At 39.6% G+C, this 27,991-nt stretch overlaps 1 protein-coding gene across 1 annotated transcript in view; it reads left to right on the forward strand.

Moving 5' to 3' along the window:
- Nucleotides 1-27,991, forward strand: part of LOC138974544 (uncharacterized) — a 220,558-nt gene that overhangs the window by 93,124 nt on the left and 99,443 nt on the right. Inside the window, exons 29-32 of the mRNA XM_070347259.1 lie at nucleotides 7,579-7,711; nucleotides 8,944-9,036; nucleotides 25,426-25,627; nucleotides 26,228-26,340. Coding sequence (XP_070203360.1) covers nucleotides 7,579-7,711; nucleotides 8,944-9,036; nucleotides 25,426-25,627; nucleotides 26,228-26,340 — 541 coding nt within the window. The remainder of the gene's footprint in view (nucleotides 1-7,578; nucleotides 7,712-8,943; nucleotides 9,037-25,425; nucleotides 25,628-26,227; nucleotides 26,341-27,991) is intronic.

The raw sequence follows: 27,991 nt of genomic DNA on the forward strand, positions 1-27,991 counted from the left end.
CATGAACCCCAATACATAGTTCTGTGTGTTTTTCTTCCCATTTGTCCGTTTTTTAAAGAAATTATTAAAGTTTGAAAATTGCGTGTCTAGCGTGACTCTTTGCGTCACAAAAACTCAAACTTTAAAAAAGCTTCCAAAAAATGTTGTTGTTCAACTAGATACACAAAAGAACCAGTTTTGAACAAAAACTGTCGGTGAAAAGGAAAAACAATAAAAATAACCACTATATTTGGAAGTTTGGTACCATTTCTGGCTAATTTAAGCTTTGTCGTCACAATGTCACACTAGACACTTTTTTTAGCAAATTTCCTTTTTTTTCCACAAAATTTTTAATTTCTTTCTTTTTTTTGGCTAGCAGTCAGAAGCAAATCAAATGACTGCTTCATAATCACAGTTTTTGAAAAGAAGAAATAAAAAGGAATTGTCATTATTGTGTGACAGAACAATTTGTCGTCACAGGTCACACTAGACACACGACGTCATTTGTCCATCCAAACAAAATTTATGTAATTAAAACCACTGTTTTAGAAGATTGATTACGTGCTTTAATTATCGACAAATGCTTGTTCTTCATCACTCTCTTGAGATGACCAGGAAGAAATAATAATGGGCCAGAATTCCCAATCATCTAGGCCGTTTTCTGAACTTCGCGCACGGCGCGCTAGTGTTAAGACCGCGGCCCAAAAAACACAGTCCGGTGCCCAGCGATGCTCGGAATACAAGAAAAGGATGAAAAAAAACCGACCAGGAGTATGCTGCCTACCTGGATAGACAGAACGTATTGAGCAAGGCTTGGAGGGAACACCGGACCGACGAGCGGAGAGCATAATGGATCGCGAGAAAGCAAGACATCGTAAACAGTTGAGCAGGTAATTTACAAATCTGTAGAATCTTCTGTCAAGTCTCCATCTAATCCAGAGTCGAATTAAAAATTGAGTATGCGAATTTGATTACCTTTCAGTGTACAGACTGTAACGAGGACACTCACACACACACACTCACACACACACACACACACACACACACACACACGCACGCACGCACGCACGCACGCGCGCACGCACGCACGCACGCACCCATGCACACACGCATGCAAGCACTCACACACACAAGCAAGCACGCACACACACGCACGCACCGATGCACGCATGCATTCAAGCGCGCAAAATGTGTCAGATTTTGGTAGGTTTAGGAATGTGTTTATGTAAAATTCTTTTTAAAGAAATAAACCGGGAAAAAAAGTACCCAATGATTTGCGCTAAAACCCGTCTCGGGGTTAATAATTTTCAGTTTAAACCGTTTGCTGCAGACCTGCCGTTTCACACCGAGATTATCATTGCATGGACAATTAAAGAACTACAAATATGAGGATACTGATACTCAACATTACAACTCATAATGTACGGTGTGTGTGTGTGTGTGTGTGTGTGTGTGTGTGTGTGTGTGTGTGTCCCAGGGCTCGTGCGAAGAAAGAAACAAGTCGCGTAAGGCGAAAATACAATATTTAGTCAAGTAGCTGCCATTTTTCAGCAAGACCGTATAATCGTAGCATCGTCAGTCCACCGCTCATGGCAAAGGCAGTGAAATTGACAAGAAGAGCGGGGTAGTAGTTGCGCTAAGAAGGATAGCACGCTTTTCTGTACCTCTCTTTGTTTTAACTTTCTGAGCGTGTTTTTAATCCAAACATATCATATCTATATGTTTTTGGAATCAGGAACCGACAAGGAATAAGATGAAAGTGTTTTTAAATTGATTTGGACAATTTAATTTTGATAATAATTTTTATATATTTAATTTTCAGAGCTTGTTTTTAATCCGAATATAACATATTTATATGTTTTTGGAATCAGCAAATGATGGAAAATAAGATGAACGTAAATTGGGATCGTTTTATAAATTTTTATTTTTTTTTACAATTTTCAGATTTTTAATGACCAAAGTCATTAATTAATTTTTAAGCCACCAAGCTGAAATGCAATACCAAACCCCGGGCTTTGTCGAAGATTACTTGACCAAAATTTCAACCAATTTGGGTGAAAAATGAGGGCGTGACAGTGCCGCCTCAACTTTCACGAAAAGCCGGATATGACGTCATCAAAGACATTTATCAAAAAAATGAAAAAAACGTTCGGGGATTTCATACCCAGGAACTCTCATGTCAAATTTCATAAAGATCGGTCCAGTAGTTTAGTCTGAATCGCTCTACACACACACACAGACACACAGACACACAGACACACAGACACACGCACATACACCACGACCCTCGTTTCGATTCCCCCTCGATGTTAAAATATTTAGTCAAAACTTGACTAAATATAAAAACAAGTCGCGTAAGGCGAAAATACAATATTTAGTCAAGTAGCTGTCGAACTCACAGAATGAAACTGAACGCAATGCCATTTTTCAGCAAGACCGTATACTCGTAGCATCGTCAGTCCACCGCTCATGGCAAAGGCAGTGAAATTGACAAGAAGAGCGGGGTAGTAGTTGCGCTAAGAAGGATAGCACGCTTTTCTGTACCTCTCTTTGTTTTAACTTTCTGAGCGTGTTTTTAATCCAAACATATCATATCTATATGTTTTGGAATCAGGAACCGACAAGGAATAAGATGAAAGTGTTTTTAAATTGATTTGGACAATTTAATTTTGATAATAATTTTTATATATTTAATTTTCAGAGCTTGTTTTTAATCCGAATATAACATATTTATATGTTTTTGGAATCAGCAAATGATGGAGAATAAGATAAACGTAAATTTGGATCGTTTTATAAATTTTTATTTTTTTTTTACAATTTTCAGATTTTTAATGACCAAAGTCATTAATTCATTTTTAAGCCACCAAGCTGAAATGCAATACCGAAGTCCGGGCTTTGTCGAAGATTACTTGACCAAAATTTCAACCAATTTGGTTGAAAAATGAGGGCGTGACAGTGCCGCCTCAACTTTCACGAAAAGCCGGATATGACGTCATCAAAGACATTTATCAAAAAAATGAAAAAAACGTTCGGGGATTTCATACCCAGGAACTCTCATGTCAAATTTCATAAAGATCGGTCCAGTAGTTTAGTCTGAATCGCTCTACACACACACACACACACACAGACAGACAGACAGACAGACACACACACACACACACGCACATACACCACGACCCTCGTTTCGATTCCCCCTCGATGTTAAAATATTTAGTCAAAACTTGACTAAATATAAAAAGAAAAACAGCTCTCCGCTAACTGCAGCAAAAAGGAAGAAAACGGCTATTAAAAACATAATTCGTAAAGCGGAGACACCTGCAGACAGACAGAAGAAGAAAACCAAAGAAAATGCTAAGGTTCGGCAGTGCAAAAGAAGATCTTCCATGACAGATAAACAGAAGAGGGAATTGAACAAAATAAGAATGGACAGATACCACAGAAAACAAGAAAAAGACAATCTGACGAATCTCGCAAGACCAGTGAGCTTTTTGAAGTCAGTAAAAATGGCATTTAATGCCATTTCCAGGAAGCGGGACAAAGAGTCTCTTCAGAAACAAAATTTCATTAAAACGTTACTCAAGCGACAAGCAGTACATCAAGACAGTTGTAGAACTCTCAAGCAACTGTACGTGCGTAAACGTCCGACAGATACAAAAGTGGAGAAATTCTACGACAGGGAATCAATCGATGTGCCTGGAAAGCGTACAGTGTCAAAAGTGTCAATGATCCAGAAGAAAGTTCTGACCAAGAAAGTGGAGGACTTGTTTGAAATGTTCAAATCTGAAAATCCGTTGTACAAAATATCTCTGACCCCTTTTGCACGGAGGCGCCCAAAACACATCCTGCTGTCTACCAGTCGGACTTTTCTGCAGTGCCTCTGTGAGACATGCACCAACCCAATGTTGAAAGTTGACAAGCTAAACCAGCACTTGTCTGCGATAACTTATTTAATCCGCTTTTATGGAATAACCAATATTTTGTTTATGATGGAAATGTACTGTATTTTGAAGATTGGACAAGAAAGGGTCTTGTTAGCGTATATGATGTTTTACATAGAAAAGAGTTTGTTTCCTATCAGTTCATTTGTGATGTTTTATGAAAATCCCCACAGAGAATTTTGAAATATAACATGGTTCGTGCTGTTGTTGTAAATGTTATTAATAAGAGGATGCACGGAAAGAAAGAAATTGATTTGATGGATATCCCCTCTTATCGTGGTAAGAAAGTACACAACGCACAACAGTTTAGAAAAGAATTAGTAAGCATGAAACTTGTTGAACCGTGTGCAATTGGATTTTGGAGGAGGAAATTTAATTATGAAATTGACAAGAAAGATTGGCTGATGAGTTTTGAATGGGTTAAAGAGACAAGGCTACGAGTATTACAATGGAAATTACTTCACAATATTTACCCCACAAATATTATGTTATGTAAAATGAAAGTTGTGGAAGACAATATTTGTTCACACTGTAGTAATAGCATTGACTATATAGAACACTTTTTTTTCTTTGGCCCAGTGGTGCTTGAGTTTTGGAAACAAATTGAATTTTATATTTGGGTACAGTTGGATAAACAGATAAAGTTAACTGTGCATGAAATCATGTTTGGAGTTAAAAATCGAAAAATGCATGCAACTCTGTTGAAAGAATTAAACTGTATAATTTTGGTTGCTAAAATGTGCACAAGTATTTATAAGAAAACCAAGGCTTCAATGCCTCTTTTTGTTATCTTCGAAAGGCAACTGCAGATCAGAAATATTTATTTTTGATTAAAAAGTTCCAAGACAAATATTTAGTAACTTTTTTTTAATAAAAACAATTGTAAATGTTACCTCCACCATCATTACCCCCCTGACCCCCCCCCCTTTTTCACTCTCTCTCTCTTTCCCTCTATCTCTCTCTCTCTCTCTCTCTCTCCTCTCTCTCTCTCTCTCCTATCTCTCTGTCTCTCTAAAGATGTCTTTATAATGAATTGTCAGAATGTATTCCAAATGAGTGTGGTCAATTATGTATCTATACATCCGTAGATGCCTTTCATTTGTTTCATGAATTTTAATACTATATACTTTTTGAGTGGTAAATGTTGAAGGATGAAAGAAAATATATTGTGAGTGGACGGATGCATGTTATTCATTAAAAGCCCCACAATGATGTGCTTGGCAACAAATAAAAAAAAAGAAATAAAAAAAAAGACTCCAACATTACAAACCTTAAAGGCACAGTAAGCCTCCCGTAAACCATCACAGATACTGTCAGGCTTTTACACACAGTACAAACACCCTTCCATGTGAACGCTCACTAAACGGGAACATCCCAGGTGCCCTACGTAAAGAGCGAGCAATTTTTACAGAATTAATTTTGCGGATTGTCTCAGAGACAATCGGACCGTGGTGCGTTTTGGCGCTAGACCTAACATTTAAAATCTAAATAATAAATTGACAGCTTGTTACACAAACATTCTTAAATCATAAAAGAATTCTTTTTTCATCAAGACAAGATCAGTACAATTCGAAGTTTTTAAAGTTTGAAAAAAAAAAGCCCGGAAGCAGGGTCACGCAAGGTCGTGGTTCTCGTAGCAGACGACGGTTTATGCCTATCGCCGATTCCTCTAAACAGTCAAAAGCCATCGCTAGAGTTCTTGTGAACCACAGCCGTTTGTTTCGTGCATAGTCAGATAAGCTCACATCGAGTCGCATTCTAATTACTAACTGACGACTACATTGTGAAAAAGGGAAACTGGATCACACGATTCCCGATGGCTCAAACCACGCAAAAATACATTCTTTGAAAATTGCTCGCTCTTTACGGAGGGCACCTAGGATGTTCTCAAGCGGTGAGTGTTTAAATGAAAGGGTGTTTGTACTGTGTGTAAAAGCCCGACAGTATATGTGATGGTTTACGGGAGGCTTACTGTGTCTTTAACATTTGACCAGAGTCAACTAGTCTTGCGTCATGTCAGGGCGTTTTCTTGTCCTGGGAATATATTTCATGACCCCACTGTGACCTTGAAATGTGACGCAGGTCTTCCATATTTGTATCATCTATGGGGGACATCAAACCCTGGAAATGTGGAAGTTTCAAAGATGTAGCCCTCAAAACATTCAAAACAATGATACTTTTTACTTTTTGTTCACCTTAGACGGCCTGCTATGACCTTGATATTTGACAAGGGAGAACCAAACTCGCATCATATTTGGATATCATCAAAACATAGAAGTATGGGAAGTTTAAACGCTTTCGCTACAAAGCATTTTGAGAAAATTCCAAATTATTCCCTTTTTGACCCGAAGACAACCCCACCGTGACCTTGACATTTGACAAAGGTCACCCATATTTATATCATGTGTGTAGGCTATCAAACTCTGGAAATTTGTGAAGTTTCAAAGATGTAGCCCCAAAAACATAAAAAAAAACAATGATACATTTTTTCTCCTCATTAAGACAGACCTGCTATGACCTTGCTATTTCACAAGAGTAAACCAAATTGAGCATCAGGATTGGATATTATCTCAACAAAGAAGTGTGTGACGTTTAAAAGCTGTTGCTTTAAAACTTTTCGAGAAAATACCAATTTATCACTTTCTGACCCAATACGACCCCGCCGTGACCTTGAAATGTGACGAAGGTCAACTACTCTCTCACCATGTCTGGAGGTCATACAATCATACAAGTATGTGAAGTTTCAAAGCTTTGACTTCAACAATATCTGAGAAAACCTCAAATTAAAGAACTTTTGTATGGAGCACATACTGTTTGTGACTGTGATAGCAATAAATGAATTCATGTTGCTAAGATACACATTTTATGCGCTTTTACCTTGATTATATTTAATCTACACCCCAATACTCATATGCGAGCTCAGTAGAAATGAAAGTTCTAGAAAAAAAATGGAAAAAATTAGGTTTATGTCCTTACATGCCACAAGAGACACTCGTCAAGCCTCAACTTAACGGCCAAATAACACAGCCGTTGTGAAAGATTTTCCCTTTTCTCTTTTAGAAACTATATACTGAATGTGTTAAGCAACTCAAAACACCAGTCATTTTACTTTGGGTGTACTTTGATTTTCGAAGCTGTCAGACAGCACCTTTTGACATTGGCTCATGTGTCTACAACTGGCGCGCTACGCATGTTTGTACTTGTATACCCACGTTATGTGTGTATGTTTGCTATGTGTCTACAACTGGCGCGCTACGCATGTTTGTACTTGTATACCCACGTTATGTGTGTATGTTTGCTATGTGTCTACAACTGGCGCGCTACGCATGTTTGTACTTGTATACCCACGTTATGTGTGTATGTTTGCTATGTGTCTACAACTGGCGCGCTACGCATGTTTGTACTTGTATACCCACGTTATGTGTGTATGTTTGCTATGTGTCTACAACTGGCTCGCTACGCATGTTTGTAGGCCCTACTTGTATACCCACGTTATGTGTGTATGTTTGCTATGTGTCTACAACTGGCGCGCTACGCATGTTTGCGTGTGTTTTACAACATGCATATATTCATGTTTTCTTGTTCTTTTTTTAATTTGATTGGCTAAAACATGAACACTGAAATCAGATTCAGTGTTATTCACTTTTTATTTGACTTTCAGTTTGATCAATACCAATTGGCAGAAAACAACCGCATCTTTGGTCGGGTAATCATGGGGAAAACGTCAGGCCGTGAGATTACCGACACCATGGTTTTAGATACCGGAAACCATCAACAAGCTATGACAAAAAATCGTATGTTCAGTTTGATTGGCTCACGAAGTGTAGCCTATGCGATCGTAACTTTGTCTGTCTGTGCGTTCGTGCGTATGTGCGTGCGTGCGTGCGTGCGTGCGTGTGTATGTCTGTGGTAGAAAATTTAACATTTCGTCATTTGAAGACGTCACAATATGGCGTAAGAGGGTTAGACGTCACGCGAAGGAATGTCTCGGTCATTGTTATTTTGAGGGAGCCGAGACTATTTGGCAGTCGTGTCTGTAAGTAGGCTACATGCAGACAGACAGATCTAGATCTAGTGTCTCTCTTTCTTGCACAGTGTCACCAATGCTTACTGTGTGTGTGTGTGTGTGTATGTGTGACGGAGTGATTGAGTTTGTGTTACTGTTTGTCGATTTCTTACGTGAGCCTTGAAGGCTTCGCCTCTTGTTTTTGTTTTGTACTTGCTAAATCATACCTTTGCAATAATTCAACTATACTTGCTATTGAGTTTTAACCAACAGGGCGCGTTATTGTGCCAAGACAATTATAATGTTGGAATGTTGAAGAGTGGGCCCGTTATACAATGTTTATATGCCTGTTAGAATAAAAACACCGTGCACTAGCTAGGCTATTGCAACCCTGATAACATGGCAGCGTTTACATTGCCGTATTTTACCTACATGTGTGGTACTTTGGGAATGCAGACGAACATCTCGCGTGCATTCCTTTCCATCCATGGTCATGCTATGCTATGCTAACTTGATATTTCTGTCTCCAGAACTAGCGTTTATTTAGGACACGGGCATGTATGGGTGCTGACTATTTGACCAATATTTGGTTTGACGACACGGCTGTTGTAAAGGGGAAAGGAAAAACCCTCTCGTATCGTTTTGAAAGTTATTCGATGAAATTCAGGGTTTTAAATATTGATTGTTTTCAATTTACATAACAAGTATATTTAAAGAACATTAGTGTTGTCGTCAAATTCAGAGGAAAGAGCACTCTTATGTGGCAATTGGTTTTTTTTGTTTTATCTTGACCACTCGACGTTTAGCGCAGTTATTTCCCTTTGGCCACTGTGAAAAATCGGAATGGGAAAGGAACTGGAACAATCCGTCGGACCCGAGTATACTCGTGGCCCGTCCAGTAGAGCAGTGTGTGGGACCCGAGTAAACTCGTGGCCCGTCATGAAAGGGTTACTTTTATAGACACATTGACACATCACATTAGATCTATGACTTTCTGAAGTTAACATTTGGTCTTTGCAGTTCTGGTGAAAACTGCCGCTGTGGCGATACTGAATTTCACGTCAATCGTCAATACTCCGGAAAAGTTTATCTTCAACGTTTCCTTTACTGCTGGTAAGTATAAACAAAAATATGTCAGTGTGCCGCAGTATTGATTTGTCAAAATATAATTTATCAAATAACCAAAGGGAAGTAATCGCTCTTAATGCATACGACATGTGTTATAGAGTAAGCGAGAGTTGTACGGAACCTTTTCTCCTGGCACCTGAGAGAATAACAAGCATTGAAAGGAACAAGCGACTTTCATCCTCAAAAAAGGATGATCACCGCAAGCTCATAATTATGCTCATCATTCTCCAAGGCACTCCAACTAACACATACGTACACAGTCATATACAAGAACCAGCTTTTATTCTCGACCGGACTTAGTCCTTAGATCAAGACTGGTTTAAACAGAACAAACACACACATTGTTACAGAATTCACAAGCTGTTTTACATAATCCGAATGAATTAAACGAGCCGTGGTATAGATTTGGAAAAGTATTAATTATAAACCCTATCTTCATGCTGCAAATAGACTCAAGCTCAGAAGTTAAGCAATAGTTATGCACAATATAACATTAGTTGCTACATTATTGAACGTGAAAAATAGTATAAACTGAGCAAACAAATTATTGCACCAATGTTCGTACCCCAACACAAACATTCAGTGCCGTGTCATTTCATTCACACTGCAAAGGCCCTTCACTTGGCTACCGGGCACACTTTTCAGATCAAAGATGTCGGTTGTAGGTATCACGTGACAAGCGCGGAAGTCAGGGTGTACCCCTACAATTGACCTGACAAAAACGTGATGTACACTGAGCCCAAAAAGTTAAGGATGTTTTTTCACTGGTTTACCCCATATGTTAAACAGCAGTTTTTGGGTCAGAAATAAACGTGTATTTTAAGATCTGTCTTTCTTCTGCTCTTTTTCTTCTTCTGCGTTCGTGGGCTGAAACTCCCACGTACACTCGTGTTTTTTGCACGAGTGGAATTTTACGTGTTTGACCGTTTTTTACCCCGCCATTTAGGCAGCCATACGCCGTTTTCGGAGGAAGCATGCTGGGTACTTTCGTGTTACTATAACCCACCGAACTCTGACATGGATTACATGATCTTTTTCGTGCGCACTTGGTCTTGTGTTTGCGTGTACACACGGAGGTGTTCGGACACCGAGGAGAGTCTGCACACAAAGTTGACTCTGAGAAATAAATCTCTCGCCGAACGTGGGGACGAACTCACGCTGACAGCGGCCAACTGGATACAAATCCAGCGCGCTACCGACTGAGCTACATCCCCGCCCAACACTATAGACAAGTCAGTAACTCTATTGAAATCATTTTTGCGTGATATTGTAGTCTGCTCAAAAATGCCTTTCAGGAATCTGAGCAATATTTGGGCATGACGTCACATGTTCGTGACCATGCCTCTCCTGAAAAATGGCGTTTTTTGACTGCATGATTCACCAACAACAGTACATCAAAATGGCGACTTAAACTGAACGATATTTTGCATTTTTTACACCAAAATGTTTCTTTGGTGTCTTACCTAACAAGTCATACAAAGTTCGTTCAAACCCGTCGCGCAGTCAGGCTAATCTAGCGTGTAAAGGAAAGCGACCACTATCCTGAAAAACAGCAACAAATCCAGGGTTTTTGTGGTGCTTTTGCTCAGCTGGGTAGCTACAGTTGATATGCAATACATATAAAACTACAAATAGCAGCTCAGTTGGTAGAGCACTGGACTTGTGATCGAAAGGTCGCAGGTTCGAATTCGGGCCGGGACGGACACGGGTCAACTTTATGTGCAGACCCAGAGACGGAAGCCATGTCCCACCCCCGTGTCATCACAATGGCACGTAAAAGACCTTGGTCATTCTGCCATAAGTGCAGGTGGCTGAATACACATAAACACGCAGACACCTGGGTAGCGCGACTCCGTTGCTGCTAGCTTTACACTAGGAGGAAGCGACCCGAATTTCCCAGCGATGGGACAATAAAGTAAAAATGAAAATGAAATGAAATGAAAATGAAATTACACAGAACGACGACAAAGACCATAATCTGGATTCGTTCTAGTACTTGGGGCAAACAGATCCCGAGAATGGACGTTGTAACGGGTTTCCGTAAAAAAAATTGCAAACGTTCATAACGTCCTAGAAACAAATGTGACATGCACGCAATTCTGTGTACTTTGCAGAGAATGGTGCAATTACATGTGTGCCAAGTTTCAGAAACATTCTTTCGTGGGCTCAAAAGATATAGCCTCATGACTTTGAAGAAATAAAAAAGTTTATTCCCCCCTCTGCTTCTTTACCTCTGTAAACTTGTAGAGCTAGTTATTTTTCGATAATGACCCAGCAACCAAACAAATAACGAGCCAGCAACAGCCTGAATCCTCGATAGTGCAATGGGTTGAGAAGCTGTTCTGTTTCGGTACTACTTTTGCGACTGAAAAGTTCCGAACGCTCTATTCGTACGAAGTATACATCTCTAGAGCAAACAGTACAAACACCGCATTTAAATGAACAACTACAGGCCTGAACACATGAATCTCCATATAAAATCCATGAGTTCGGTTGTTTTCTGAATCTAGATCTGTCGTGCACAAACGTTCATCACAAGCAAATTCCCAAGGCAAGTAACTCATACTTTGTCTAGCGACAAGAGTAGTTCCCCTTCTTTTCACTCAGTTCCTTCGACAACAGACTGCAATCCGACGGTCAGTTTTCAACAATATTTCATTTTATAAACAGATCACACGCAACCAAATGCACACATCTCATCAATTTAAACAACATAAAGCGGTTTCATACACTATTTTCCCCAGAAAACTGAACTTCATACAGTAATTAACGTTGAAACACGGGTGCAAAAATTCGTCTGCTAGTCCCATTTGACGAAAGAACATTATTCTAAGCGGTACTAAAACATAAACAGAACACACAATATCTGCCTTTACCGCCACAGCAGAATAACAGCATATCTGTGTACTTGATTTTAGTCCAAAATATGGAAACTGACAAGAAGTGTTAACAGAATGGAATGATTTGCACGGAACTATACAACCGCGCATTAATCGATCGCCTGCGCAGGTTGACTGGTTGAGTGAATACAATTCGATCAAACTTTCGCAAAAAAACCTCCTCTTTTCTTTGAATAACTGAAGAAAGGAGGAATAAAGAGGTTACACACCTCGTCTCAGTGATTATCAAAAATAATGGTCTCAGTTCGCGGTCATGAAAAAGCTCGCTGAAGCTCGCATTTTTCATGATCCGCTAACTTCGACCATTATTTTTGATAATCACTGAGACTCGGCATGTAACCTCTACAAAATCTCACTCCGCTCTGCTGTTCTATTTTTAGACGATGACGTCTGCAAAACTCATATCAAGGTGGCTGAGTGATCAGGGCACACACTTTCCACTATCGAGACAATGCTTTTACAGACTCTTAAAAACCTGGCGATGTCCATCTCCACAGCTCCATTTCGTAGCATTCAAACTGTCTGATTTGTCACAGCAAATGCCAGATTGTGTCTCGCCGCTATCAAGACGACGATGAGAAAAAAACCAGTGTTGCCTCCATCTGACGTCATATTTTTTGGAATTATATGACGTCATGTCTGCATTCTTCTATTTGTTTCTTTGTATTCTTTACTTCTTTCTTATACAGCGCAGCTGTGTTCAAAACACGCGAACAGTTCTTTTCTGCAACTTCTACAGATCAAGTGATTTGCATCATCCGTGAAAGGCTATACGCATCCTATCGGAGAACGAGAATCAAAATTATTGAAAAAGTCATAAAAGAAAGGTTGCACGAAAGACATCAGGGGCAGTATTTTTCACCTCTTTTCAAACGATGATACCTTTTGAGCCTGTGAAAGAATGTTTTTGAAACTTGGCACACATGTAATGGCACCATTCTTTGCAAAGTATACAAAGTTGCGTGCATGTCACATTTGTTTCTTAGACGTTACAAACGTTTCCAACGTTTTAACGGAAAACAGTTACAACGTCCATTCTTAGGTTCTGTTTGAAATTTATATGACTTGTTAGGTAAGACACCAAATAAACCTGTTGGTGTAAAAAAAAAAAAGCAAAATATTATTCACCGTTTCGACAGTTTAAGATGAATCATGCCGTCAAAAAAACGCCATTTTTGAGTGTAGGCGTGGTCACGGACATGTAACGTCATACCCAAATATTGCTCAGATTCAAGAAACACATTTTTAAGCAGAAGAAAGACTGATCTTTAAATACACGTATATTTCTGACCCAAAAATTGTTAAATATCCTTAACTTTTTGGGCTCAGTGTACCAATTAAATATCGACACAAATTCAGAATAGGCTTAACTTGGCAATGTTTACATACGAGAAGAAAGGCGAAATTACTAGATTTAGTCAAGCTGTGAAACTCACAGACTGAAAGTGAACGTAGTCCGCCGCTAGTGCAAAAGGCAGTGAAAGCGATAGCGGTTGCGCTGTGCTTCATAGCACGCTTTACTGTACCTCTCTTCGTTTTAACTTTCTGAGCGTGTTTGTAATCCAAACATATCAAATCTATATGTTTTTGGAATCAGGAACCGACAAGAAATAATATAAAATAGTTTTTAAAACGATTTCGGAAATTTAATTTTGATCATAATTGTTATATTTTTAATTTTCAGAGCTTGTTTTAATCCAAATATAACATAATTATTTATATGTTTGTGGAATCAAAAAATGATGAAGAATAAGATGAATGTAAATTTGGATCGTTTTATGAAAAACAATTAATTACAATTTTCAGATTTTTAATGACCAAAGACATTAATTAATTTTTCGCCACCAAACAGAAATGCAATACCGAAGTCCGGCCTTCGTCGAAGATTTCTTGGACAAAATTTCAATCAATTTGATTGAAAAATGAGGGTGTGACAGTGCCGCCTCAACTTTTCCAAAAAGCCGGATATGACGTCATCAAAGACATTTATCGAAAAAAATAAAAACAACATCCGGGAATATCATTCCCAAGAACTCTCATGTCAAATTTCATAAAGATCAGTCCAGTAGTTTAGTCTGAATCGCTCTACACACACACACACACAGACACACACACACACACGCACAAACACCAACTCAACTCAAATTTTATTGGCTTTAATTTTCATAGAAGAATTTGTCTTGCGCTTGGGAGAAAGTAAGAGTATAACATATAAAAACAGCATTCATATCACATTTCATGTATCACACACAGTAATCACTAGTATAAGCCTACAATTATCACATTTGTACCTGTATCATACATGCAAATAAATAGTATCACATTTCCACGTATCACACACAATATATACATTACATAACATACAGCAAGCTTCCATCTCCCGCGCCCCCCCCCCCTCCCACACATACATATCCTCGCACGTGCGTCGACTCCATACAAATGACATCATCAGTCCATTAACTAAAATGCACAATGACTAGTAGTGGGTACATGATACTTAATACGTGCTCAACTAGACCTGCTAACTAAAATAATAACAGAAACAAAAACAAGGACTGGGCACAACATTTACACGTGTGTGACCTACTTACATCAAGTGCCTGTGATCTATAAATAACAATGATTGCGTTTAAAGTAAAACATGAATAATGCCGATGTTTGCTAACAATGAATACATAACAACTAAGATAAGAATGTATGTGCTTTCATAATATGATTATTTTATAAAACACAGTGGGGAAATTTGGAAAAGAATTTTTATACGAAACTGCGCACATCGAGTCGAGCTCTGTAGCGTGTGTGTTCGGAGGCAGGAGACACACATGGCTGTGGATATTAATTGTTGTGAAATTCGGTGGATTAAAAAGGATACGACCCTCGTCTCGATTCCCCCCTCTATGTACATATTGTTTTAAAACCTCAGAACTCTGAAAATATTAAACTGACAAGGTAAATAATCGTTCAGTTTGTGACGTTGAAGGCGCTTTTATAGTCAGAAAGTGGCCTAGTTGTAAGGCGTCCGCCCCGTGATCGGGAGGTCGTGGGTTCGAACCCCGGCTGGGTCACACCTAAGACTTAACATTGGCAATCTAGTGGCTGCTCCGCCTGGCGTCTGGCATTATGGGGTTAGTGCTAGGACTGGTTGGTCCGGTGTCAGAATAATGTGAGTGGGTGAGACATGAAGCCTGTGCTGCGACTTTTGTCTTGTGTGTGGTGCACGTTATATGTCAAAGCAGCACCGCCCTGATATGGCCCTTCGTGGTCGGCTGGGCGTTAAGCAAACAAACAAACACAAATGATCAGAAAGTGCATGGTAGGGATGCAGTTGTCATTGTTGTTTTTTCCAAAAAGCGCACCCAAAAGGGTACGTGGTACGCAACCGCGGGGTCGGATTGGTTGAAATTGAGATTTGTTGTGATTTCAACCAATCAGATCCCGCGGCTTGTTTCCACCCAATTGGTTGGCATCCAGTTGCTCCGTGCATCTCGGCCGTGGAAGTCACACTGTTGGACAATGACGCAAGGAATGATCATCCAAGAATCGTTTCAGCATAGAACTACTGAGACCATCAACCTGGTAATTGATAAGTGAGCAAGATTGAAGACTTCATCTGAATGTAATCAAGCACAGCCGAGGTACACCTTTCAGGCCCCACAGTCGAAGGAAACCAGTTCGAAGCAGACGTGCACGTGACCCCTGTGGAAATTATAGTCCTGACTGCGTTTTAAACTATTAAGCTTATTGTCTAAAGCAGTTGACATTCCATTCTGACACTGTAAATGAGGGGAACAAGACGTTAGAGAGTGTATTTGACGTAAAAAAGGGGCTGGTAGTTTTCTTCATTTTTTTTTCTTCTGAATTGTGGTTATCAAAGTTCAGATTATTTATTGGCTGCGATACCCCATACCCCAACTCCTGCTGCAAGTCAAAATTAGAACACCAACAAATTCTATTTGAGAAGAAAATTATGATGAATACAAGTGACACCTCGATTAATTCATCCTTGGCACCGCGTGGTATTTTAAAGGGCGAATAAATAGTGTGTTGTTAATTGGTCCGAGCTTTTCTGTAGTTTGTTCAAGTGAACGATTTGTGATGTTGACATAAACGCTTGGTTTATGATGCCTCGAGAAAGTTATTTGGGGCAAAGTAGTGTTCTTTGTTGGACGATATATAAGGTTGGCCAAAAAATGATTGCAACAAATTTCAAAGCCAAATTAAAGCATTCATTCCTGTGTCATTTAATTAACATTGTACCGTAAAATCCCTAGCAAACGCCCAGTATCTAGCAAACGCCCACCCCCTACTTTCGGCCAAATTTTGTGCAGAGGGGTCACTATCTAGCAAACGCCCAACCCGGTGTTTTGTTTTTTAAATTTGTTTTAAGACAGTTCTACGATTTGTGCACACTGTTCAATGGTTCGCCTTCGGGGGGGGGGGGGGGGAGGAGGGGATAAAATTACGTCATGTCTTTCAGTGACGTCGTTCAGTGTTTGTGCTGACGTTATTCTGAGAATGAGAAAAATCAAGGTCACTTGGGTTCTTCTTTTGTTTTCTATCACAGAACGTTGATCTTTATTTGAGTAAACAAACAGTGTATTTATTTTTTTTATTAAAATTGCATAAATCACATGGTTGAATTACTTTTTTTGTCTCGTGAAAATGTGATGACACTGTATCTTCTAAAGGGGTGTATACCTAGCAAACGCCCACCCCCTACTTTTTTCCCGAACTATGTGCGGAGGGGGGGGGAGGGGGGGCGTATGCTAGGAATTTTACGGTATATGCCAGTTAAGACCGTCCACTTAACCTTCAGGATCACCTTTTGGATTACATATTTCTTTTACAGGGATCACTTGACCGCCGCTCAAGTAAGGGTACCTTCAAAATCGACCAGACAAAAACAGAAGAGCCGAATGAAAAATTGACAAAAAATCACAATAGGCAAATCTTTGCAACTTTGACATACGAGAAGAAATTAAAACCAATAATCTACCCTGAACAGATTGTTTTGTTTTGCTACCTTGCGTATTTCGCGTGCTATGCTATTCCTACTGATGCAGGTGTCGATCGCAAGAGCGGTCAAAAACGGAACGTTTAGCGTCAATTTGTTATGGGTATCATGACAAAAAGCACTACATTTTAATAATGACTTGGTGGATTTCTTTGAAACTTTCAGAATATTTTACTAACATACTAGAGATACCTCGTGCGAAAGTTTGGATCGTTACGGTTGTTTATCCAGATGTGGCGCAATGTTTCGGAAAATGTTGTTAAACTTGTCATAGGATTGTTCACTTGTCTTAAAAAAAAACATGACTGTGTACATCCACAGATAAATGATTGATACAGATTCTGTCTAAGTTTCATTTGCGTGTAGCCGCTGGCGTTAATTGTCTAGTCATGCAAAAACATGAGGAAAACAAATGGAACGTTCACGCTGTTTCGCGCTTATAGCTGTTATCGCTGGGTGCCTCTTAAAACATGCTACGGTCACGCTTGGCTGGACATCGCTGTGGCACCTGAATCATCGCTTACATGTGTAGCGTGTTTACAGGCCCAGCAAATTTGCATCAGTGCTTACAAGCACATACAAGTTTAGCAGAGTGTGTATCAATCGTTTTTCTAAAGACATGCAAAGTCATGCATTTGTTTGGACTCAAGGGAACAATCCTATGACGAGATTTAAAAATTCTTTCGAAAAAGTGCATAACATTATTTGTAGAAAACACCTGTAACAATCCATAATATCGCTCGAAGTATCTCTAGTATGTTGGTAAAATATTCTGAAAGTTTCAAAGCAATCCACCAAATCATTGCTAAAGACAAAGTGCAGACTTTTTTGTCATGATACCCCTAAAAAATGACGCAAAAAGTCTCGTTTTTGACCGCCCTTGCGATCGACACCTGCATCAGTTGGAATAGCATAGCACGCGAAATATGCAAGGTAGCAAAACAAAACAATCTATTCAGGGTAGATACTTTGTTTGACTTTCTTCTTGTATGTCAAAGTTGCAAAGTGTTGCCTATTGTGAATTCTTGTCAATTTTTCATTCGGCTCTACACAAAATATTTAATCCAAAAGGTGATCCTGGAGGTTAAGTGAACGGTCTTAACTGGCATATACAGTTTCAATGAAATGACACGGGGATTAATAATAATAATAATAATAATAATAATAATAATAATAATAATAATTGTCAGTAAGTACTGGTGTCACATGACTGATGTGAACCAGTTGATTGGCTAATGGCGATGCGCTAAATCTGTTAGCGCACTCTTGGAGTGCGCTAACTTTTTCACAGAGCGTATTCTTACACCTTTTGCCAAAGCGAGACTGTACTCTCATCCTCAGAATTAATTAATGACATGTAGCTTATATTCTCCACAATACCAATGATTATGACCATAAATGTCCTGCTTTTTAATTAAAAGCAGAAGTGGTTTTTTTTCTGACAGATTGCATGCGCCTGTGCTGCCTACAGTTGCCACTAATCTAAAAATAGAACCTGCTGTGTCTAATTTTTCAGTTTCGCCGCTTGCGAAGATTCCTCTCATAATTATGCCATGTTAGTGGCATGTAGCTTATTATCCACATTACCAAATGATGAGTTAGTGTACAAATCCCAGCAGCTAACAGAAAACACAAGTGTTATTTCGATAACGTAGACTAGCAGCTAGATCAGCACCGGCCTGCGTAGCAGACTACACTGATATACGACTGCATCTGTTCAGTAAATGAATGGTTTCCGAATTATTATTTCAAGGCAAGAAGAATCGGAATCGAAAACGTGTAGGGTTTAGAACGTTCTTACCAGAGCGTATTCTTCCGCCCTTTGCCTAAGCGAGACTGTGCGCTCATCCTCAGAATTAATTAATGACATGTAGCTTATATTCTCCACAATACCAAATGACCATAAATTCCCTGCTTCTCAATTAAAGCAGAAGTGGGTTTTTTCTGACAGATTGCATGTGCCTGTGCCAGTGCCACTGATCTAAAAATAGAAGCCGCTGTGTTTCATCTAACTTTCGCCGACTTGCATATGCCGTGTTAGTGGCATGTAGCTTATCATCCACATTACCAAATGATGAGTTAGTATACAATTCCCAGCGGCTAACAGAAAACACAAGTGTTATTCCGATAACGTACCAGCTAGACTGACTCGATCGACTCTGTAGCAGACTGCACAGAAATACGACTACATCAGTTCAGTAAATGAATGGTTTCCGAATTATTATTTCAAGGCAAGAACAATCGTAATCGAAAACGTGTAGGGTTCAGAACGTTCTTACCATATATAAGACTTATTAACAGCCTGCCTCATGCGTGCAGACTCAGTGCAGACTGCAGTGGTTCGCCCAGGTAGCCTAGCAGACGACATTAACCCCGCTCAGCAAATTAACATGTTGGGCAAATGTGAACGAAAAAACGATGGGGATATAATACGTGTAGGGTTCAGAGCATTCTTACCGTTCATATTTAGTATCAGACTCCCCGATGAGTGAAGATACAACACGAGAAATATGCCACATTTGTTTTGAAAATGTGCAAACCGTCGAGTCTCGCTTCGAGTCAATTCAAGGGGAGTCACTCCGCACAGTCAATCCGTCGAAGCTCGACTGGAGGTTTCGAATCGCAAATAACGAAGTCCTTTCTCCGAGTTCAAATGAGGTCTCTCTGAAAGATCATCACTGTTCACATTAACGCTACACTGGAATTTACCAACATAAATTAAAATGCGTGTGACGAAAGCACGACACACTTGAGACACCTCACACAAAAGAAGATCTTTACTGAACACGACCTGACCACACAGTTATGCCTATTCAAATGCGCGTTGCAAAATGTGCGTTTGGAATCTTCTTTTTTCTATGGCGGTACTGACAATATCGTTATTGAAACAATCCCAGTGCACTAAGGGATTTATAGAGCAAATCTCGAAAATAATTATTGAACTCAGCGCTATGCGCTTCGTTCAATAATGAATTTTCTCGATTTGCTCTATAAATCCCTTAGTGCACTGGGATGTCTCAATAACTTAAATAATAATAATAATAATAATAATAATAATAATAATAATAATAATAATAATAATAATAATAATAATATGGGAGATTTATAGAGCGCTTTACATTCTCAAAGCGCTTTACAATGACAAACATACATAATACATACAAAGCAAAGCAAAAGCATGTGCAGCAGCATTCAGCACACAAGTGAACAACGAAACTCAAACACTACATCAATACAATCTGCAAGCATACTAACACAGGCAAAACATTCAAACATTCAAACACCTGATTCAAAAATGCACCATGTTGAAATAAAATTAATCAAAATACTGGGTGAAGAAGTGTGTTTTAAGGTTTGATTTGAAGGAACAGAATGTTTGGCAGTGTCGGATAGAGTAAGGGAGAGAGTTCCACGCAACGGCAGCAGAGTGGGAGAAGGCTCTCTGGCCGTGCTGTTTGCGACTAAAAGAAGATAGACGGAATATTCTAGTGTCTACAGAGGAGCAGAGGGATCGTGAGGGTGTATAGAGTGTGAACATGTCAGACAGGTAGGATGGGGCTGAGCCAGATATTATTTTGTAGCAGATACAGCAGCACTTATATTGGATTCTCAACTCTACAGGGAGCCAATGAAGTTTCTTTAGCAAGGGGGAACAGGACTGGGACCGAGGGGCTTTGCAGACAAGCCGGGCTGCAGAATTTTGAACGCGCTGCAAAGGATGGATGACAGACTGAGGACATGAACAGCCAATGAGAACAGAATGTCCGTAGTCTAATCGAGAAAGAATGTAGGAGGAAACAAGGGTCTTGGTGGCATCTTCAGTAAGGTATGGGCGGATAGAACCTATTCTCTTAAGCTCGATGTAAGCGGACTGACAGACTTTCATAACATGGTGTTTCATGGAGAGATCGCTATCAAGAAAGATGCCAAGATCACGGACGGAGTCTGAGAATTCAATAGTGCTGCTGCCCAAAGTGATAGAAGGAGGGAGAGAGAGAGGAGGAGAGGGAGGATTTGGTGAAACGAATGGCTTCTGTTTTGTCACAGTTAAGTCTAAGCTTGTTAGTGGACATCCAGAGTTCAACGTCAGCAATGCAAGACTGAAGGGAGGTGGTCATCTGGGCGTATTCTGAGGGAGTCGCTGAGTTTTGAAGCTGAGTGTCGTCAGCAAACATTTCGTGGGAAACGGAATGTCTGTCGATGAGGTCAGTCAGAGGGGAGGTGTACATGATGAACAGCACGGGCCCGAGCACAGAGGCCTGGGGAACGCCAAAAAGGAGGGAGGTTTCCTGGGATGGGACGTCGTTTACAATTACAAAATTTGTTCTGTCTGAGAGATAGGATCTGAACCAATTTAGAACTGAATTTTGGATGCCGAAAGTGTGCTCAAGGCGGGACAGCAGGATTTCATGATCAATTGTATCGAAAGCGGCCGAAATGTCTAACGGGAGGAGCAGGGACATTTTGTTATCGTCTAAGGAAGTCAAAATGTTGTTGAGGATACTAAGGACTGCGGTCTCTGTGCTATGGTCCGTGCGGTAGGCTGACTGGTGCGGAGTGAGGAGGTTGTTGGCAGAGAGGTGGGAGGAGAGCTGGTCTAGGACTATCTTCTCTAGGATTTTAGAAAGGAAGGGAAGGTTTGAGATGGGCCTGTAGTTCTTAAGTACGTTGGGGTCGAGGGAGCTTTTCTTCAGAAGGGGTTTAATGACAGCTTTTTTGAAATCTGAGGGGACGGTGCCAGTGGAAAGGGACTCGTTCAGTATTCTAGTGATGGTGGGTAGAAGGATGTCTAAGTGATCACAGAGGAGGGGGGTGGGGAGGGGGTCGAGGTCACAGGACGTTTTGGCAGACTTCACAATGAGTTTACGAACAAAATCTTCAGAGACTGGGGTGAAAACAGAGAACGGATTTCCAACAAAAACGGGAGAGCGGTCTGAGTCGCTATGCTGGGCGAAGCTGTTGCGGATGGTCAAAATCTTTTCATGAAAATACTTAGAAAAAACATCTGGCAGTTTATACATGTCATGTACAGTTGGAAGAATGACCTGTTTTGCTTTACCAAGCATGGTGGTGACAGTGTTAAACAACTCTTTACAAGATGAGGATGCTGCGACCTTGGATGAATAAAAAGTGGTCTTGGCGGCATCAACAAAATCTATGACTTTCTGCTTGGTGGCGTCATAAATCTGCTTATGTACAGTCAGCTTGGAAGATGCCCAGCGTCGCTCAGCTTGACGCCGCTCACGTTTCAACTGTAGCAAAACAAAACAATCTATTCAGGGTAGATAATTTGTTTGACTTTCTTCTTGTATATGACTAAGTGCCAAAAGGTGCGCACGAAAAGCGGACAAAGGGGCTAAAAAATAAAAGTTGACAAACACGACTGATATTGTGATTTTTGTTAAGACAACAGATGCTGGAACCCAATTACGAAAAGAAAAGATAAATTTACCCAAATGATTTTACAAATAACGATAATTTTGTTCGTTATATCATTCAAAACGGCACTGAGTCATAGCATTAAGGTTATCTCGCACGTTTTTAAAGCTAGGGCTTTGAAACTTGGCACACAACCAAAGTATAATGACCTCCAGGTATGGTGCACATCACACTAAACAACATTGAATTTCAAGGTCACAGCGAGGTTAAATTTCCTTTGCAAACTGGAAAATTGTCGTTGTCACGTCTTACATGTTTTAATACTAGATCAGTTAGACTTTACATACTTCACATACTTTCAGCATTTTTATAAAACCTCATTAAAAGTGACCTGCTTGTTAATCTTTGTCAAAGTTCAAGGTCACAGCGGGGTCACATCTGGTCCAAATGTGGAATATTTTCAATTTATTCAGCGCGTTTATAGCACGAGCTTTGAAAATACACACAGTTCTAGTGTATAATGTTCACACACGATTAAAGTCTGGTTGAAAAAGTCAAGGTCACAGCAGGGTCGCGTTGAGGTCAAACATATACATTTTTCAATGAGGTTTTCTCATATGTTTTTGAAGCTAGGGCCTTGAAACTTGGCACACTACGCAAGTTAAATTAAACCTCATCAAATTCCAAGGTCACAGTAAGGTTAAAGATCCTTTAAGGATATTTTCTAAAAAAGGTGACCGCCTGGTTAATGTTTGTCAAATTTCAAGGTCACAGCAGTGCCATCTGGCTTAAACTTTGAAAAATTGTCAATTTCTTCAACTAGTTTTATAGTGTTTGAAGTCATTCACACATGATGAAAGTCTGGTTGATAAAATCAAACGTCAAGGTCGCAGCGGGGTCGCATTGAAGTCAGACACATACAATTGTCATTTTCACGAACGCCTTTTAAGCAACACCTTTGAAACTTCACACATTCCAAAGTTTTGATGTTGTTTGGTTATAATCAAAGTGTGGTCAATTTCCATGATTGAGAGCATTCAGAGGGGTCAAGTTGAGGTCACACAAAAGAGATTAAATTGTCGACACAACAGATGAGACTGGCTACCACTGTTTATTTTAATACACTTTTATGCAAATTTTAAATTGTGTTCAACCATATACACCAAACTCACCCAAACTCCTGAAACATCCAAGAAAAGGAAAAATGTGTCCAAGCAAGGAAAAACGCCATTTCTTCAAAGGCTGGAATAACTACAGAGGCAGCCGCGTCATTACACACAATGCAATTACGTCATACATCATACATTTCTATGAGTCATGTTGAATGGAATGGTGGCATGTGCCTCTATTCTAGCTAACAACAAAGCTGAAAAAATGAATATTATCTGTTTGTTTTGTTTGTTTTACCCGTACGAGACCTTTCTGTGACCTTGACATGTGACAAGGATCTACCTTAACTTCTTTAAGTCGGAGTTGAGAGTTGTGTGATGTTTGAAGGCTCTCCCTTTAAAAAAAACTGAGATAATGATGCATTTTCGTGTTTTTGATTTGCCCATGTGACCTTGAGATTCGACAAAGGTCAACAAGACTTTAACCGTGTATGGGGGCTATTAAGCCCAAAAATGTGAACTTTCAAGGTTCTTGCTTTGAAAAACTCTGAGAAAAAGGTTATGTTTTTTTTTTTACCCACACGAGACCCTGCTATGACCTTCACATTTCTCAAGGATCAACCTTGAATTCTCCATGTTGAACAATCATTAAGCAAAAGCGTTGTTTGAAGTTTGAAGGTTCTAGCTTCAAAAATCTCTGAAAAAATATGTTTCATCCGTTTTCTGAACCACATGTGACCCAGCCGTGACCTTGAAATCTGACAAGGGTCAACAAGACTTTTACCATGCATGGGGGCGATTAAACCCCAAATGTGTGTGAAGTTTCAAGGTTTCAACTTAAAAAACGTCTGAGAAAAATATACATTTTCCTTTTTGGACAATGTGTTGCACGCAAGACAACACGACAAACGCTCGTGTTATCATTCTTTTACTTTAAGGTCGACTTGCGTGCCCGCTCTTTCGCTAATCTCAATTAAAATTCATCTTAGAAGTTCGGTTTTATTACGCTTTTAATTAAGAAGATTAAACTAAGACAACAAATAGTTAGTTTTACCCATTAAACTCGATAAGGTAGTGACATTTTATGTTGAACGCAAGAAGGTGTCGCACGCAAGATCTGAAAAAATGTTGACGACATAATTTCAACACTTGATAGCGCAATCGTGGTTCGTGATTTCTTCACAAATTTTGAACACAGAATGTGTCACGTGGTTCCGTAAATGAAGTAGATCTTTGTACATGTAAATTTTGTTTTTAAAAGAAAATAACCGTTAATTACCGAACATTTTGTCGCACGCAAGATATGACGAAATTTTCAAATCGTTTTCAAAAATGCTGTTCAAAAGTTCTGCAGTCTTTGCTGGATTACTTGAAAGACAGCAGTTTGATACACCGTTATCGCTTGACGTGTCGACATCAATTCCAGAGTTTTTGAAAAAGAAATTTAGTAAATATCTGCGATTGAAAAATGTATGCCGTGATGACGAATCATCTTGCGTGCGACACCTTAAAATTCGGTTATCGAAAAAAAAAAATTCTCTCGAGATTTAGATTTGACGTTTGGTCTCGTCTGTAAAGCGATGTTTCAGGCATTCAATCAAACTAAATGCAATTCATTTGTGCTTCTTGTTATTTTTCTGTGGCATATTCAAAACACGAGGTATCACGATGTCCTTTTTCAGATGGCCGGTTTTGGCGTTATTTTTGACTTTAAACAAAGATAACTTCAAAACCGTTCAAGTCAGACACACGAAATTATGTCCACTATCTCTTCGCACATTCATCCACACACACACCAATTTTCAGCAGACACACGTTTTTAGAAACATTTTTATTGTAAAACAAAGTCGTCTTCTGTTCTGTGAGCACCTTTTGGCACTTAGTCATATCAAAGTTTGGGTTTGAAATTTATTGCAATAATGTTGTGGCTGTGGCCAAGTTTATATAACATAATTCCCACATTTGACAACAGCTAAGAAGACTGATTGGTGCGAGAGTCCTGGTAGCATGGACATCATAAATGAGCAGAGCGAAACGTCTTTCATGCTGGCCTCGCCTCCCCTGTCAGAGTGGAGCAGCAAAGTACAATACAAGGCAAACATCTTTTGTAAGTGGACCATCGACTTTGCCAACACCAAGGAGCGAAAGACCATGTGGGTTACCTTTCACTGGAAGTGAGTCAACACCGAGGTTCCCCATTCCCTTTGGGGCATTACTTTTTTTTTAAATTCGGTACACTGGGAATCAAGACAATGGTGGTGGTCGTGGTGGGGGTGACGGTGTGTGTGGTGTGAGTGTGTGTGTGTGTGTGTGGGTGGGTGTGTGTGTGTGTGTGTGTGTGTGTGGCTGTGTGCAGGGCCGGACCCAGGGGGGGGTTCTAGGGGTTCCGGAACCCCACCCCTGGAAAAAGCATGTACCTTGCTTTGAGTGTTTTTTCGGTTTTTTTTGTGGTTTTTTTTAATAAATTTTGTGTGTGTCTCTAACAGATTGTATTCAATGTGAAATCCGATGAGAAAAAATTACCCCCCCCCCACCTTCGCTGATTTGTCCCCCCAAAAAAGGAGGAACCCCCCCCCCCCCCCTTACAACTCATTTGGTCCGGCCCTGGTGTGTGTGTCTGTGTCTGTATGTGTGTGCCTGTGTTTCATTAATGTAGGTTCTGCATTGTTTAATATATTTGTGTTTGTGTAAAGATCTCAAACAAGATTAGTCTAAAGTAGTGGTAAAGGCCATAAGTTGCATATCGTAGTTCAAATGTTATCAACTGTCCCTAGGAATATGTCCATGGAAGATGGCCAGATTGGCTGCAAAAATGACTACGTGCAGATTGGAACCGCTAATGAGACAAAGAGATTCTGCAGAATGCCGCTTGCTCCAACTTCTTTTAGTGAGTATACTGCTCAAAATCAAACTTAATGAAAAACAAACAAAAACAAAACACGAGATTGACCTTGTCACTTCCGATATCAAAAGACAGAACACAGGACAAAGGTAGATCGTTGTTGGTGATTATGGATAGCGTTTACTCTTTACATTTAGTCAAGTTATGACTAAATGTTTTAACATCGAGGGGGGAATCGAGACGAGGGTCGTGGTGTATGTGTGTGTGTGTGTGTGTGTGTGTGTGTGTGTGTGTGTGTGTGTGTGTGTGTGTGTGTGTGTGTGTGTGTGTGTGTGCGTGCGTGTAGAGCGATTCAGACCAAACTACTGGACCGATCTTTATGAAATTTGACATGAAAGTTCCTGGGTATGATATCCCAATAGGTTTTTTCATGTTTTGGATTAATGTCTTTGATGACGTCATATCCGGCTTTTCGTGAAAGTTGAGGCGGCACTGTCACGCCCTCATTTCTCAACCAAATTGGTTGAAATTTTGGTCAAGTATTGTTCGACAAAGCCCAAACTTTGGTATTGCATTTCAGCGTGGAGGCTTAAAAATTAATTAATGACTTTGGTCATTAAAAATCTGAAAATTGTAAAAAAAAATATTTCTTTTCTTAAATGATCCAAATTTACGTTCATCTTATTCTCCATTATTTGCTGATTCCAAAAACATATAAATATGTTATATTTGGATTAAAAACAAGCTCTGAAAATTAAATATATAAACATTATTATTAAAATTAAATTTTCGAAATCAATTTAAAAACACTATCATCTTCTTTCTTGTCGGTTCCTGATTCCAAAAACATATAGATATGATATGTTTGGATTAAAAACACGCTCAGAAAGTTAAAACGAAGAGAGGTACAGAAAAGCGTGCTATCCTTCTCAGCGCAACTACTACCCCGCTCTTCTTGTCAATGTCACTACCTTTGCCGTGAGCGGTGGACTGACGATGCTACGAGTATACGGTCTTGCTGCGTTGCATTGCGTTTAGTTTCATTCTGTGAGTTCGACAGCTACTTGACTAAATGTTGTCTTTTCGCCTTACGCGACTTGTTTTGTTTTGCCGTTATACAGTTTTTGCAGATACTATTCTTAGTTATTTGTTGATTTGTTGGGTCTCTTATTACCAATTTGGCTATTCGGGATGTGCTAAATTGTCTCTTTTTCGCTCATGAGTAGAGGTAAAAACACTCAATACAACTATGTGCTATTGACACACATTCTTTCTGAGTTGATGTCGCGTTTCACTATATCACATAAGGTGATTATGACACGGTTAGCTACTTCTAACTAACTAACCACACCACGATCCACTCTCGCAGTCATACAATTAAATAGAAACAACAAAAGTATAAGTTTCAGACGCCTGTTTATGTAATAACTCGCCACCTCCCTCGAGACTTCACTCAAAATATGTTCTTTTTACGTTCAACACGTAAAAAACCAAGAGGTCACTGACACAAATGCCAGTTAAAGTATAGAACATTATGATACCGTGTATAGTTAGGAAAGTTATCTGATCTGCCTAAAAGTGCCAATTTATGCAGGTGTCACACACCCCACGCTGTCACCACTCGAGTATAATCATGAATATCACAGATGACTAGGTGGTAATAAGGGTGCATGAGACATGGTGCAACTTAGCTTTT

This window comes from Littorina saxatilis, linkage group LG8 (assembly GCF_037325665.1).
Source record: "Littorina saxatilis isolate snail1 linkage group LG8, US_GU_Lsax_2.0, whole genome shotgun sequence".
Classification (NCBI taxonomy): domain Eukaryota; kingdom Metazoa; phylum Mollusca; class Gastropoda; order Littorinimorpha; family Littorinidae; genus Littorina; species Littorina saxatilis.